The sequence below is a fragment of the Podarcis cretensis genome (assembly GCF_951804945.1).
Source record: "Podarcis cretensis genome assembly, chromosome: 8".
NCBI classification, from domain to species: Eukaryota; Metazoa; Chordata; class Lepidosauria; order Squamata; family Lacertidae; genus Podarcis; species Podarcis cretensis.
In genome coordinates, this window is record NC_137177.1 from 92925912 (window position 1) to 92940116 (window position 14205).

At 49.5% G+C, this 14205-nt stretch overlaps 1 protein-coding gene and 1 long non-coding RNA gene across 12 annotated transcripts in view; one reads left to right on the forward strand and one right to left on the reverse strand.

Annotated features, from left to right (window-relative positions):
- LOC307223194 overlaps positions 1 to 14205 on the reverse strand; it is a 198980-nt gene that overhangs the window by 71942 nt on the left and 112833 nt on the right. The window lies entirely within an intron of this gene.
- ANK1 (ankyrin 1) overlaps positions 1 to 14205 on the forward strand; it is a 207357-nt gene that overhangs the window by 58370 nt on the left and 134782 nt on the right. The window contains exon 1 of one of the 11 annotated variants that reach the window (XM_079988988.1): positions 9565 to 9618. The exons of the other annotated variants lie outside the window; for them this stretch is intronic. Within the exon in view, the coding sequence (XP_079845114.1) occupies positions 9580 to 9618 (39 nt within the window). The 5' untranslated portion in view covers positions 9565 to 9579. Of the gene's footprint in view, positions 1 to 9564; positions 9619 to 14205 lie in introns of those variants that run through there. 11 annotated transcript variants of the gene reach the window in all.

Consider the following 14205-nt stretch of genomic DNA (forward strand, 5'->3'; position numbering starts at 1 on the left):
AGGAGCGCTGGGACAAAAAACCAAACCAAATCACCACGGTCAGACACAGAACTTTAAAGCACGAACCTGTGCCTCAAAACACAGCCCTAAAGGAAGTCTGGACAGCTGAGAGAGAGAGAGAGAATTAGGGACTCCCTGCATTTCTTGCATTCAAAACCACACTCTCCAGAGTAGCTGGCAAACCTCCTTGAAGGCAAGACCCAGGGCTGGTGCTTTGAAAGCCTTGCTGCCTGGCCACCAGCCTGGATATGCTGAGCTGGCAGGAACTGGCTGCAGGAAAGATGCCTCCTCTTTGCTCTTGCCGAATCCTTCTCGTTGGTTCGCTGCCTTGCCAGAGTTCTCTCTTTGGGCTTGGATAGATCGCAGCAGACAGTTCTCTGCTCTGAGCCTTCTTCGTCCAGAATGTCTAGGCCAAGCAGGTGTGAACTTGTCTTGCTTCCACCCGGCTAAAAAAGCTGAGAGGGAACAGATTGGTAGAATTAATGCTCTGTTAGCAGACTTTTGCTGGGAAGCTGGAGGGAATGGCTTCTGAAATGGGTTCCCTGCGTGTGTGTGTGTGTGTGTGTGTATGTGTGTGTGTCTGTTGCGGAGGTTCTCAGCCCCACCCATTTCAGTCTGTGTTGTGGCTTCTTCCTCTGTTTGCTGGTGGTGCTAAAAATCCAGGGTCAGGGGACATGACTGCTAAAACTGCCTCTAAGCTTGCTCCAGGGCATTTTGCAGTCTATTGGGGGTATATTTTTGCTGCTCTCTTGATTGATTTGTTTTGCAGGTTATTGTATGGCCCTTATTGCAATGCATTGTCCCCATTTCTAATATTTTGGTCATACTTTGTGCTTTCAAAATTTTGTAAGTCCATCATAAGCTGGGAAAGCAACACTACAGATCCCTGGTGGCTGCACCACTAAATCAGCAATGGAGGATTTTGTGAGAGGCTGGCACCCCCAAAAGCTTTGCTTGCAGAGTGCGTCAAAATTGCCTGCCTCCAGAAAAGCGGCCTTCTGTATGAGTCACTGTTGGGAGAAAGCAGGTGCAAGTCCAAGTCAAAACTTATTCAGAGATGCGTCAGTCAGACTCAGTTGAGGGTATGTAATTCTGCAGCATCTTTACACTGGTCAGAGCAGGGTGATTCCTTCTGCCCAATGCAGCAGGATCATGCAGAGATGTGGCAGGCAGCCTCTTCTACAGAGGAGCAGAGAAAGTGGTCTTGCACCAAATCTGAGCGCTTGCAGTACCTGCTGAAGGCCCCAGGTTGAATCCCCAGCAGCATCTCCAGGTAGGGCTCAGAGAGAACCCTGCTTGAAACCCCAGAGAGCTGCTGCCAGTCAGTGCAGGCAATATAGAGCTAGATGGATGAAGGGTCTGACTCATAAAAGGCACCTTGCTATGTTCCAATATTGTTCCTCTGCGCTGCCTGCCCCCTGCCTCCCCTTGTAGCCCACCTTGTCTCCCGGTTTATGCCTGAAGCGTGGAGAGGAGGGTTGGATGACTAGGCTGACTGGGGGCAAAGGCAGCGAGAGCCATGGCTGCCTTACTTCCTGCAGGAGGGGCCCCGTTTTCTGGGATCCGGCTATTGGCCGAGGTTGCTGTGGCCTTCCAAAGCATCTCCTTACCTTGCTATTTGGAAAGTGCCACCCATGTCAGGTTTGCTGCTCAGAGATTAATGAGCAAGAACTCCTTATCAAAGTTCTCGGAGCTTTTGGATGTGAGGGCGGCTCCTGCACACACTTCTGCATGGTGCTGAAGACTGATTAACGTCACCAGCCTTCTCTAACCTTGTACTTTCCAGATGTTTTGGACTGGCACTCTTCTTCTTCTTCTTCTTCTTCTTCTTCTTCTTCTTCTTCTTCTTCTTCCCTTGCCTACATATTTCCTGCTAATTATTCAGAGCCCCTCCTTTCCCTGGGCCCGATGCACAGATTCCGCAGACACCACCCACCCCTCCTTTCCCTTTGGTTCCTCCTTTCTTCAGTTCCCTGACTCCCAAGCTCCTTTGCATGCCTGCTTTCTGGGCCACTGCCTGCTTTGCCCCAACTTCCTTGAAGTGCCTTGTCTCTTAAGACTCCCCCTGCCCCAACCAGGGCATAAGAAGCCTGGGTTGTGGAGCGGTTAGAGGAGCCTTGCTCAGCCTTCCGTTCCCAGATGTTGTTGGACTAGCACTCACATCATCCCTGATTGCTGCCCCTGCTGGCTGTGGATCATGGGAGTTGTAGTCCAACAATGCCTGGGAACCTAAGGTTGAGAAAGGCTGGGTCAGAGTGTTGGACTAGGACCTGAGAGACCAAGATTCGAATCCTCCCTCAGCCACCCGAAATTCACAAGGGGGCCTTGGGCCAGTCACACTTTCTCAGCCTAGCCTTCCTCATATGATTGTTGTGAGGATAAAATGTGGGGATGAAGACACAAGACATATGCAACACATTGAACTCTGTGGAGAAAAGATGGGGTAAAAAGACAATAAATAAATTAAAGCTCCTTCCTGAGTTTGTGCTGTGAGGTTTCTTCTTTGATTTTCTTGCTCTGGTGCCCTTTCCCCCGTCTTCCAACCACCCTCCCTTCAGGCTTCTCTTTTCCAGTTCTTCCTACTCTGCGTACTTCCTCTCAGACTCTTCACTCATTCTCCTTAGGTTCCCTACATTCTGAGACTTCTCCCTAGTTCCTCAGCTTCCCATTGTGTGAGGTTTTAATTCCCAGCCAAATGGACCGCTTTCCCTCGCCTCACAAAAGTTGGACTGCAAGCTGCTAGATTCTGTGAGCAACGGAACATTCTGAGCCTCTGCACCAGCTCACCCAGTCCATCTGAGGGGCCTCACAGGTGTGCTCCTGCGCACAGAACGGTGGCTGTGACTTTGGTGCCAGCCCCTGGGGCAGGCGGTCAGGGGCCATCCTTGGATGCACCACAGTGAGACTGTCCTTAGTGACCCCAGCTGTCACGGAGCCTTACTCTCGGAGGCTGGCTCTTTCTAAAGCTAAGTTCCCCCCACTTTGCTGCCCGAGCAGCTTCAGCATTTGTATCAAATTGCAGCAAAGGAGTTTTGTGTTTCTGGAAACAGGCCTCCTTGCCAGTAGCTGCCTGGCTCGTTCAAAACTCGTTTTTCCCACCATCAAATTTGCTAAAAGTGGGAGATCAAGATGCTTGGTCAGAGGGAGCTATATGAAGGTTTCAGCTGGCAGAGGGGATGGCAGAAAGGAAGCCAGGAGGTTGGGAGAAAGCTCTGTTGGCTGCTCTCTTTCAGCTTTGTTGGAAACAAGAGGCACTTCACGTATTGCAAAGCCAACACAAGAGGCTCGTCTGTGCAGGAAACAGGCAAGCATTCACCAGCCTTGGGTCCTCCTGATGTTTTGGACTACAGCTTCCGCTCATCCAAAACATCTGCAGGGGACGAGACTGATGTAGAACGTCATGTGTGACAGTCTCCTGCACACACGTTTTTAACTGTGTGTGCATGCTGGGGAAATGTGTGTGTTGCCTGTGGCAATCGGCAGACACATGAATTCTTTTAATGAAGGATGGCAGTGGCTTCCAACCATGGTGGCTTCTCTCTCTCTCTCTCTCTCCTGTTGAACGTGATCTGCCTCTGGGCACATGTGGGGAAAGCACTTTGGGACTTTCCCTGGGCATCTGGCTGGCCATTCTGAGAAGAGGATGCTGCGCTAGATGGACCATTGGGCTGATCCAGCCAAGCTGAGGATGATGGCCATCCACGTGGATGGCTTTCAAGGAGGGTTAGACTCCTTTATGGAGGGCGAGGCAGGCAGGGCCTTTCCCCGCTTGTGATTCCCAGCAGCTGGTGCCCAGAGGCATCCTGCCTCCAGCAGTGGAGATGGGACAAAGCAATAGCAGCCGTTGACGCCCTCCAGGAAAAGAATCAAACTGCCAGGGAAGGGCCATATCCAGGGCTCACTAGAGTCACGAGCCTAGAACTCGCTAGAGGTTCCAGCCCCTCTCGGGAGGTGTTCCTGGTGAGTTCTGGCACCTCTTTTTCTGGATAAATAGCCCTGGCCCTATCTCAGCAGCAGAGCCTCTGCCTTCCATGCAGAAGACCCCAGAATCAGTCCCTGGCATCTCCAGGTGGGGCTCAGAGTGTCACCTGCCTAAAAGAACCACTGCTGCTCAGACAATACTGAGGTAGATAGACCAGTGGTCTGATCCAGTATAAGACAGCCTCCTCCTGTGTTCCTAAATGTCCCTCCCCTGCTTGGTGTGATTTGTTATTACTTATTTACCATATTTATATACTGCTTTTCAGATGGATCTCACCAAGCAGTTTACATAAGACTGTTATCAACTACAGTGGTACCTCGGGTTACAGACGCTTCAGGTTACAGACTCCGCTAACCCAGAAATAGTACCTTGGGTTAAGAATTTTGCTTCAGAATGAGAACAGAAATTGCGCAGCAGCGGCGCGGCAGCAGCGGGAGGCCCTATTAGCTAAAGTGGTGCTTCAGGTTAAGAACAGTTTCAGGTTAAGAACGGACCTCCGGAACGAGTTAAGTTCTTAACCTGAGGTACTACTGTATAGAGTGGACGCAATGTAGTAGCAAATGCTGCAATCCTAGACATGTGTCTCCAGACATTAGTCTCTGTTAGCAGAGTAGCTGGAATAAAGCAGACATAATCCAGGGAGAAACTGCTAACTCCCAACAGACTAAAATCTCCAGCCAGTCAAAGTCTGCTTCCAGCCACACCAGCAACAGAATTAACCCCATAAGTCACACAAACTGAACGGTCCCTGCTGTTGTACTTCCAACTATCTCCCTGTGTTCAGTGGGGCTTACTCCCGGGTAAGTGCACACAGAACTGCTGCCTGAGAGTCTGAGCTGTGGACCAGGAAGTCTCTGCTGGCTGGCGCTGATGGGACTTGTCACCCAAAGCATCCTCAGGGCACCATGTTGGTGGAGGCTGGAGGGTCCCAGGGTCAGATTCAGTCTCAGGCAGCTTTAGCAGTTCATAGCCATGAGGAGTTAATGAACAATTCCCATTATGGCTTTGAAGATTAACAAAAACCTAAGTACGCTTGGCTGCCTCTGCTTGCATTCATCCCTTGTTGCTGTTCCTTCTTGCTTTAAACTATAAGGTCCTTGGGGCAGGGTCTCCACCAGGGATCTATCCTCCTGTTTTCCTGTCTCTCTCTTTGCGTTTGCTTCTCCCGCTTTGTGAAAACGGCTAAGTGCATTAGAGGGATCTTCAGTCAAATGCCCGTGTCTAATCTAACATCAGGTTCATTTCTTAATTCTGCTGGCAAGAAATAAAACAGCAGCAACTGATGGATACTTGTGGAGTAATTCTGATTTTGGAAGCTGGGGCGAGGGGGGAAAGAACAGCACGAGACTCAAGGAAAAGACCTGCAGAGCAGGCAGCCGTGAAATCTTGGCCAGGGATGAGATGACACTTAGCAATGTGCCAAGCCACACTGGTGCTTGAGGGGTCTTGACTGTAGAGGCGCCATTTTGCCATTAGGTGGAAGTGTTGAGTTTTCTTGGTTTGAGGAAGATTGCTTGGTGCTAAGACATAAGAGCCCACATCAGGATGCACTTCTGAGCCTGCAGACGAAAGGAAGCGGCTGGTTCCAGGCTAGATCCATGGGCAGAGAGCGGCATTGAGGCTGGAAGAGCTTTGCATGCAGAAGGTCCCAGCAGGTTTAGTCTCTGCATCTCCTGGTCCAGCTGCAAAAGACTCCCTGCGTAAAACCTGGAGAGCCACTGCCAGCCAGTGTAGGCAGTACTGAGCTCAGTGGGGAAATGGTCTGACTCTGAATAAGACACTGTCCTCTGCTCTTGGGTGGGCTAAGTTAGGAGTCAGGCAACTTCCTGATGGGAAGATGGCTGTTGTCTCTTGGGACACGCATGAGAAGCTGTGCATTTCGCCAGAACAGGCGGCAGGAGTCGGCTTTGCTCTGGAAGTGGGTTGTTCTGACTTCTAGCTTTATTTTAGACTGGATTTTTGTACAGTAGGGCTGTGATCTCAGCTTCTGGTTACTCAAACCACAATTTGGGGCTCAGGATCCTTTCATTCTGGGTGTATGTCTTTTGCACCAGGCACCATTCAGAAGAGCTTGGGGTAAAAAACTTAAGAAGAGCCCTTCTGGATGTAGCCGCCTTCCCAGCATCCAGCCAGATGCCTCTTTGGAGTTTCTGGCCTTTGAACTCAGTGGGTCTGTGCTGAGCGCCTGCTCTTTGCTGCAGTCCAAAAACCGGCAACTTGACACACATGCTGAGTACAGCACCAAATGTCTTGTAGCTGATAAATTTGTCTGCTTCATGAAAGAAGGTGGAATTCTCTAGAACCTTTCCTTATCAGTCCAGTGCAGAATTATGTGGAGTTGGGTGGAACTGCTGGGCGATGGCATCTGTCTGGGAAAGCAGCCTGAGCCGCCCTGCTATGTCCATTGCACTTTGCAGCATTTGATGCACAGAGGTGTGGTGGATTTTATTTTTTTTATTTCTTTCATTTCATTTCATTTCATTTCATTTCTTGCTGTTCAATTCCAAGGATCTTGGGATGCAGCTGGGGTTACTTAAAGGGTGACTTGGAAGCCCTGATTCTTTATGTGTTTTGTTCTTTCCTCCCCTTGATCTAAAACATAGTTCAGGCCATCAGGGTGGGGAGGACCAGGGTGAGGAATGCTGTCATCCCCCGTCAGATTTCCAGTCTGCAGCCCATATCTGCCTCCCCTTGCTTGATATTTCACTTGTGGTGCCTGCTTTCACTGGAAGTGAGTTTAGAAGGCTGCTGCCTCTGTGCCACAAGCCCTGCTGCTGGTCTGCTGAAGGAACAAGCCTTAAGGCAGCCTTTGCCCAGCCAGCACCTGCAGGAGTTTTGGACTACAACTCCCATCACCCCATAAAGGAGCTGATGGGAGTTGCGGTGCACCAGGTTGACAAATGTTGGCATGCTGTGGCGGGTAAGGCTGGGTCTCTACCCTGAACCCTCCGGCTTTCTCCAGGCTCCCCCAGCACCTTTGCCACCTACGGGACCATTTTTAAAATCCCGCTTTAAAAGTCAAGGTTGGCACTGATGCAAACCCAGAGAGTGTTGTTTTCTAAATCCTGCAGTGCAGTCCAGAGATCCAGATGTCAAATTGCTTCCATTACTGGTTCCCTGGAGTGCCCTCTCCTTGCAGAGTCCATCACTAAAGGTCATGGCAAGGTCATTTGCACGGAGGGGAGCCTCTTCCTTAACATGCTCTTGCATCTCCAGCTTAGACTGGAACAGACCCTGGACTGAGACAGATGCTGTAGCTCACGGGTGGGGAACCTCAGCTCTGCAGACGGAATAGGGCAACTGGGCCTCCCTCTCCAGCTCCTGAGACTCTCCTCTGGCCACACCCTTTCTCCCAGGGCACACTGGCCCTGCTGCCTGTCCTTTCCTGTGCTTTTTGCTCTGGAATTGTGATGTGGGCTCTTTCCCTTACGATGTTCTTCAGCTACATGCCTGGGATGTTGATGTGCATGTCTGTGTGCACACAAGCACCCCACACGGCAGGGGCAGCAGCTGTCATGCCACCAGGTGATGCTGGGATCCCCCTCCCCCCAGCCCCAGTCAGCCTAGCCAGGGGTCAAGGGGGATTGGTGTTGTGGCCCACCAACCTCTGGGTGGCTTCCCTTTCCACACTGCAAGCCCCAGGTCTGTGGAATAATGGAGCAAGCGCCATCCCAGTTCTACAGACTCTGTCTGGAAGTTTCTGCTTATGGTCCCTCCTCTCCAAAATACTCTTCTGGACCCCAGTGATGCAAGAGTTTGCCAAGCCTGTGTAGTGGAGAGGAACAGAGACAGCGAGAAAGCCCATGTGGCATAGTGGTGAGATTTGAGCATTGGGCTAGTTTTTGGGTGATTCTTGGCCAAATCCCTCCTCCTCCAGTCGTGCTCACTGGATGTCCCTGGGCCATTCACTGCCTCTCAGACTAACCTACCTCACAGGGCTGTTGTGAGGAGAAAACAAGGGAGTGCGAGAAACATGTATGCCACCTGGAGCTTGGATGAAAGGAGCATACAATGCATACAAAGATGATGATGATGATCATGATCTCATTGTACATACATTTCATGCCAATGTACAAAATACAATAAAATCAGCCCAAAAGCAGTTTAAAACAGCACAGGAAATAATGGCAGTTAAATTAAAAACATTTCTTTCTTTCTTTCTTTCTTTCTTTCTTTCTTTCTTTCTTTCTCGATCACTCGTAGCCGAGTAAGATTGTCTTCCATGAACACGGTTTTAACAATGAGGCCCTAAGTGACTGTGGAGGCCAATTCTGGATCCACACGTCCTTCCACAGTGGGGACATTGGATTCCGGGGGGAGTTGATCACGGTGTGGCTTTGCCAAGCCTGCCTTCCTCTTAGCACACTTCTCCCTTGCGTCCTGAGTTCGAGTGTCTTCAAAGCCCATGACACCTTTGGTAAAGGCTGTTCTCCAACTGGAGCACTCGCAGGCAAGTGTTGTTGTTGTTGTTATCTCCTTGTACATACATTTCATGGCAATGTAAAAATACAATAAACTCAGCCCCAAAACAGTTTAAAACAGTACAGGAAATAATGGCAGATAAACTTAAAAACAGTACAGAGCTGACAGCTGTGGCAGAGAGTCAAGGTGAGACAGTCTGTTGGAAGAAAAACGTCTTCAGCTGGAAAGTGCAGTTTGTGGGTTCCTGTCACATCTGGGCAGGAATGCTGTTCCACAGAACATGAGCAGCAACACTAAAAGCCCTGCTCTGAGTTACTGCAGAATAACCACTTGTGGGATCTTCGGCACTTGCAGGAGAAGCTTTTTCTCAGACCACAGTGATCTACTGGGGATAAAAGGGATAAGTCTCAAGTAACCTAGTCTTGAGCTGTATAAGTTAGTACCAACTTGACCCAGCAGTGCTTGGGGGTGGGGGGAGTATTGCCTTCAAATGCATATTTTAAGGACATTAAAAACACATTATATTAGGGGGGGAATGCTTGCAAAAATGTGTACACTAGGAAAAACTCTAAGCAGAAACTTAAAGAATAAATGGATCAAAAACTGATGTGTAAATGTGGGGAACTACACTGAAGAAATTGGGAAAAGGAGTTGGGAGAAGCCAAAATTGACCGAGTTTGCCCATCCCTGTTTGTGCAGGAGAGTCTCCCCTGGACAAGAGCTGAGCCCTTTGCCTGCCCCTGCTTTAGGCACCAGAATGCCTTGCCTGGCTCTGTTTTGCTTGTGGCAAGCTTGCCACCCATTGATTTCCCTGCCTGCTGACCAGCATTCCCCCTGAGGCCCTGGCACCTGCATCTCTGCTGACCCCCCCCCCCCCGCTGCCGCCAGTGGGTTGGCAGCCAGCAGCCGCTTGTTGCTGAGAGGCAGGCAGCTATTAAACATCCCTGCCTGACATAATGATGGCAAGAAGAAGAAGAAGGAGAAGCGGAACATCTTCCATTAGCATCTGGCTCACCCTGCAGCGGCCACAGAGGCAGGAGGAAGGCAGCCTATATTTTTAGACAGGATGCAACGCAACTTTCCGGCTCACCCAAAGGTGGGGAATAGCTAAGGGAGGAAGAGCGAGAGAGGGAGAGATTGAAGCTGGGCTCAGGTTTCGGCTCAAGCGCTGGGCTATGGCAGCACGGCAAGGGAAGTCTGGGCCAGGCAGTGCTGTGAGTATAAAATGTGCTTTTCCTTCGCACAAAGCCTCCTGTCCCTCTGCTTTCACCCCCGCCCCGCCCTGCCTCTCGTGCTCTGGAAATTGCCTGCCTGTCAGAACTGGGGGGTAGAGGTGGGGTAGCATTTCAGCCCTCAAAGTTCAGTTTGCATGTTGCTTCACATGTACTTATTTATGTGTCTCTCAAGGGCAGGGGAAAGCTCACACAGAAGGGGAGAGTCCATCTCTCCCCCCCCCCCAGCTGACATACCAAGCCACCTTTTCCCCATTTCTAAGTTGCCTTAGAGGCCTCTGGAGTGAGAAATTCCCTTTTGGCTCTGCCTAGTTGTTTGGACCTTAGGACAACATGTAAAGTTCAGACCAGAGGGTGGTGGCAGCTGCAGAGTCTTGTCCTCCAGCAGATAAAAAACTGAGCAAGCAGAAGGGCACTCAAGACTTCTCTTAGACAAGCTTCTAAATCCATTTCTGCACGGGAAAAGCAAGCAAACTGATGTCCTCCTCTGTCCAAGTTTAGTGAGCTAATGGCTTTATTTCACTTTTCCCTGGTCCTCTTTCCACCATCTCTCTCTCTCTTGCAGTCACCCTTTGTGGGGCCACACTCACTACTCTGCATGGAAGGGCCAGTGTTCCTTGGTTGCAGCTGTTCCAGTAAGCCTCAGCGATGGCATGCAATCTGTGTGTTTGCCTTCAGATGGCTGAACTGCAAGCCATGCTACCCCTGTGGTTGCCCAGCGCAAAGTGAGGGACACCCCCTCCTCTGTGCATTGCAGAGAACTTGGGGGCAGGAGAGGTGTGTGATTTACATGGAAACTTCAGCTTCCTGAAACAAATCACAAACCAAAACACATACTTCGGCAGTTTGCAATGCAGTTCCCCAGACAAATAACGTGTACCACGATGCATACTTACGTACGTGAAAGTGTGCATGTAAATGCATGTATTAGTTAGACTAATGTACAAAAAATGCATTGTGGTAGAAAAATTTGTTTGCAAATTTTGTTAGACAAAATTGCATACAATTATGCATATGATGCATATATACAAAGTGGTATATACAAATTGTGTAGCAGTAATATATCTATATTAAAATGCTGATGAATTTTCATGAAGAATCTTTTTTTAAAAATTGCAAACTGATGCAGAAATGCGGAGAACTTGGAGCTGGAAAAACTAGTGAAATAAAGGGAAATTGGGATGCTGCTCCCCCTAGGGCCAGAAACTGCCTTCCACCAAGGGCTCTAGCATACTCTGATAGGTGCGGGTGGGACCAAGCTCTCTCTCCCCACACCTCCGCCTTTCTCTTTACGCCACAGCCTTTGGAGATCCTCAGAAGCAGCTGGAGAGATTCCTGCCACTTCTGAAATAATCTGAAGCGAAGGGAGAGCCTGGTTGCTGTCTTCTCCTGAGTCCTTTGCAGGTGCCAGAGGACTTGGATGAAGAGCAGGATGGAGTGGTCATCGTTGACCCACAAGCAATGGCTTCAGTCGAGGCCAGCCAAAATGTTTGAGGCCCCCGGAGATGGATGCATCCCATAGGCCTGTAAGAGGTAGACCGTTCACTTGCAGAAGGCCTTCTCCCACATTTGCCATTGTGGGGCTTCGTGATGCCAGAACAATACCAGGGTGGCACACCTGCCAGAATCTCACAGATGCTGGCATCAGAGGCCTTCTCTTGGGTACTTATAATGGTACTCACTACCCAAGCATCCTCCCACCTGATTTGCAGGGGACCCTCCCGAAGCTCAAAGAGATGATTTTGATGTGCATGTGTGGTGGTGGTGGTGGTGGGGAGAAACCAAGGGCTATAGCTCAGAGGTAGAGTGTCTGCTTTGCATGCAGAAGGTCCCTGGTTCAATCCCTGGCATCTCCAGGGAAAGCTAGGAGAGACTGTCTGAAGCTTTAGAGAGTCCCTGCCAGTCAGTGTAGCCAATACAGAGCTAGATTGACTGACTGTCAATATGTATATGGCAACTACCTGTATTTCTGTGCTGGAAGGGTGTGCATCAGGACGGAGAACCTCAGATACCAGGGAAGTCCTGTGCCCCTTCAGACTCCTGGGGACCTTCTTCAGACCAGATCCCCTCCTGGCCACGGCCTTTCTTCCCAGGCCACACCATCCTCAGGCCTTGCTTCTCACCCTCCTGGATTGTTTGTTGTCAACTCTGGCTTGCCTCAAAGGGGGGTGGGGTGGGGGAGGGGTGTATAAGCTATCCTACTGTACAAAAGTAATGTTTTAATTTGTTGCTGTACCCATGTTTGCCTCTGGCTTGCCCAACACTGGCATGTGGCCTCCAGAAGATTGCCTGGAAGAGAATGTGGCCTTTTAGCTGCAAAAGGTTCCCTAACCCTGGTCTGCAGGCTAGCACCATTTCTCCTAAATACTCAAAATAGTAGTAGTAGAAGAAGAAGAGTTTGGATTTGATATCCCACCTTTCACTCCCTTTAAGGAGTCTCAAAGTGGCTAACATTCTCCTTTCCCTTCCTCCCCCACAACAAACACCCTGTGAGGTGAGTGGGGCTGAGAGACTTCAGAGAAGTGTGACTGGCCCAAGGTCACCCAGCAGCTGCATGTGGAGGAGCGGAGACGCGAACCCGGTTCCCCAGATTACGAGACTACCGCTCTTAACTACTACACCACACTGGCTGTGTGGTTGACCAGGTACCAGTGGAATAAAACAGAGGAGGGAAGGGATCTGGACACGTCATTCTGGAACATGAAAGGGCCATTTTATGAATGACCCAAAGAGGCTGGATTGGTTTGTACCAAATGCTAATTGGCAGTGGTGAGGCTGCCATTTGGATTTTCTGCCACATGCACCCAAATGCCTTCTGCTGGCCTTAGAGGTTGTCGCTTTTTAGGAATATGGGAAGCCGGTCCCTCTATTTGTCCATGTGCTGCAGGGATAGCAAGACATGGTGTTCCCCAGATGTTGCTGAATTCCAGCTCCCATCAGCCTCAGGCAGAAGCCCATGGTCAAGGATGATGGGAGTCCAGGAACTGCTGGAGGGCAACAGACTGGCTGCCATTGATTTGGTCCAGTGTTGTCTATTCTGAATGGCTGCATCTCTCCAGGGATTCAGGCAGAGTTCCTTCCCTTCTTAGGAGAAGGAATGGGGCTCAGTAGCAGAGCATCAGATTGGCCTGCAGAAGGTCCCTGATACAACCCCGGCATCTCCAGGCCAGGCTGGGGAAGATTCTTCTCTGAAACCCTGGAAAACTGCTGCCAGCCAGTGTGGATTATGGGGAGCTGCCCTGTGGCCTTCTACGGACAGGTCATGGTGGAGAGTTTTGACCAAATGTGATCCACCTGGAGCAGGAACCAGCAAGCCATTCCAGTATCCCTGCTAAGAAAACTCCATGGACAAAGACAACAGGCATATAAAACTTATGACGCTGGAAGATGAGCCCCTCAGGTTGGAAGGCGTCCAACATGCTACTGAGGAAGAGCAGAGGACAAGTACAAGTAGATTCAGAGCTGATGAAGCGGCTGGGCCAAAGCTGAAAGGTTGCTCAGTTGCAGATATGCCTGGAAGTGAAAGGAAAGTCCAATGCTGTAAAGAAAAATATTGCATAGGAACCTGGAATGTAAGAACCATGAACCTTGGCAAGTTGGATGTGGTCAAAAATGAGATGGCAAGAATAAATATTGACATCCTGGGCATCAGTGAACTAAAATGGACGGGAATGGGTTAATTCATTTCGGATGACCATCATATCTACTACTGTGGGCAAGAATCCCATAAAAGAAATGGAGTGGCCCTCATAGTCAACAAAAGAGTGGCGAAAGCTGTACTGGGATTCAATCTCAAAAATGATAGAATGATCTTGATACGAATCCATGGCAGACCTTTTAACATCACAGTAATCCAAGTTTATGCACCAACTACTGGTGCTGAAGAAACTGAAATTGACCAATTCTATGAAGACTTACAACACCTTATAGATATGACACCAAAGAAGAAGGATGTTCTTCTCATTATAGGGGATTGGAATGCTAAAGTAGGGAATCAAGAGATAAAAGGAACAACTGGCAAGTTTGGCCTCGGAGTTCAAAACGAAGCAAGGCAAAGGCTAATAGAGTTCTGACAAGAGAACAAGCTGGTCATCACAAACACTATTTTCCAACAACACAAGAAACGACCCTACACATGGACATCACCAGATGGGCAGCATCAAAATCAGATTGATTATATTCTCTGCAGCCAAAGATGGAGAAGCTCTATACAGTCAGCAAAAACAAGACCTGGAGCTGACTGTGGCTCAGATCATCAGCTTCTTATAGCAAAATTCAAGCTTAAACTGAGAAAAGTAGGAAGAACCACTGGGCCGGTAAGATACAATCTAAATCAAATCCCTTATGAATACACAGTGGAAGTGAGGAACAGGTTTAAGGATTTAGATTTGCTAGACAGAGTGCCTGAAGAACTATGGATGGAGGCTCGCAACATTATACAGGAGGCAGCAACGAAAACCATCCCAATGAAAAGGAAATGCAAGAAAGCAAAGTGGCTGTCCAACGAGGCCTTACAAATAGCGGGGGAGAGAAGGCAAGCAAAATGTGAGGGAGATAGTGAAAGATACA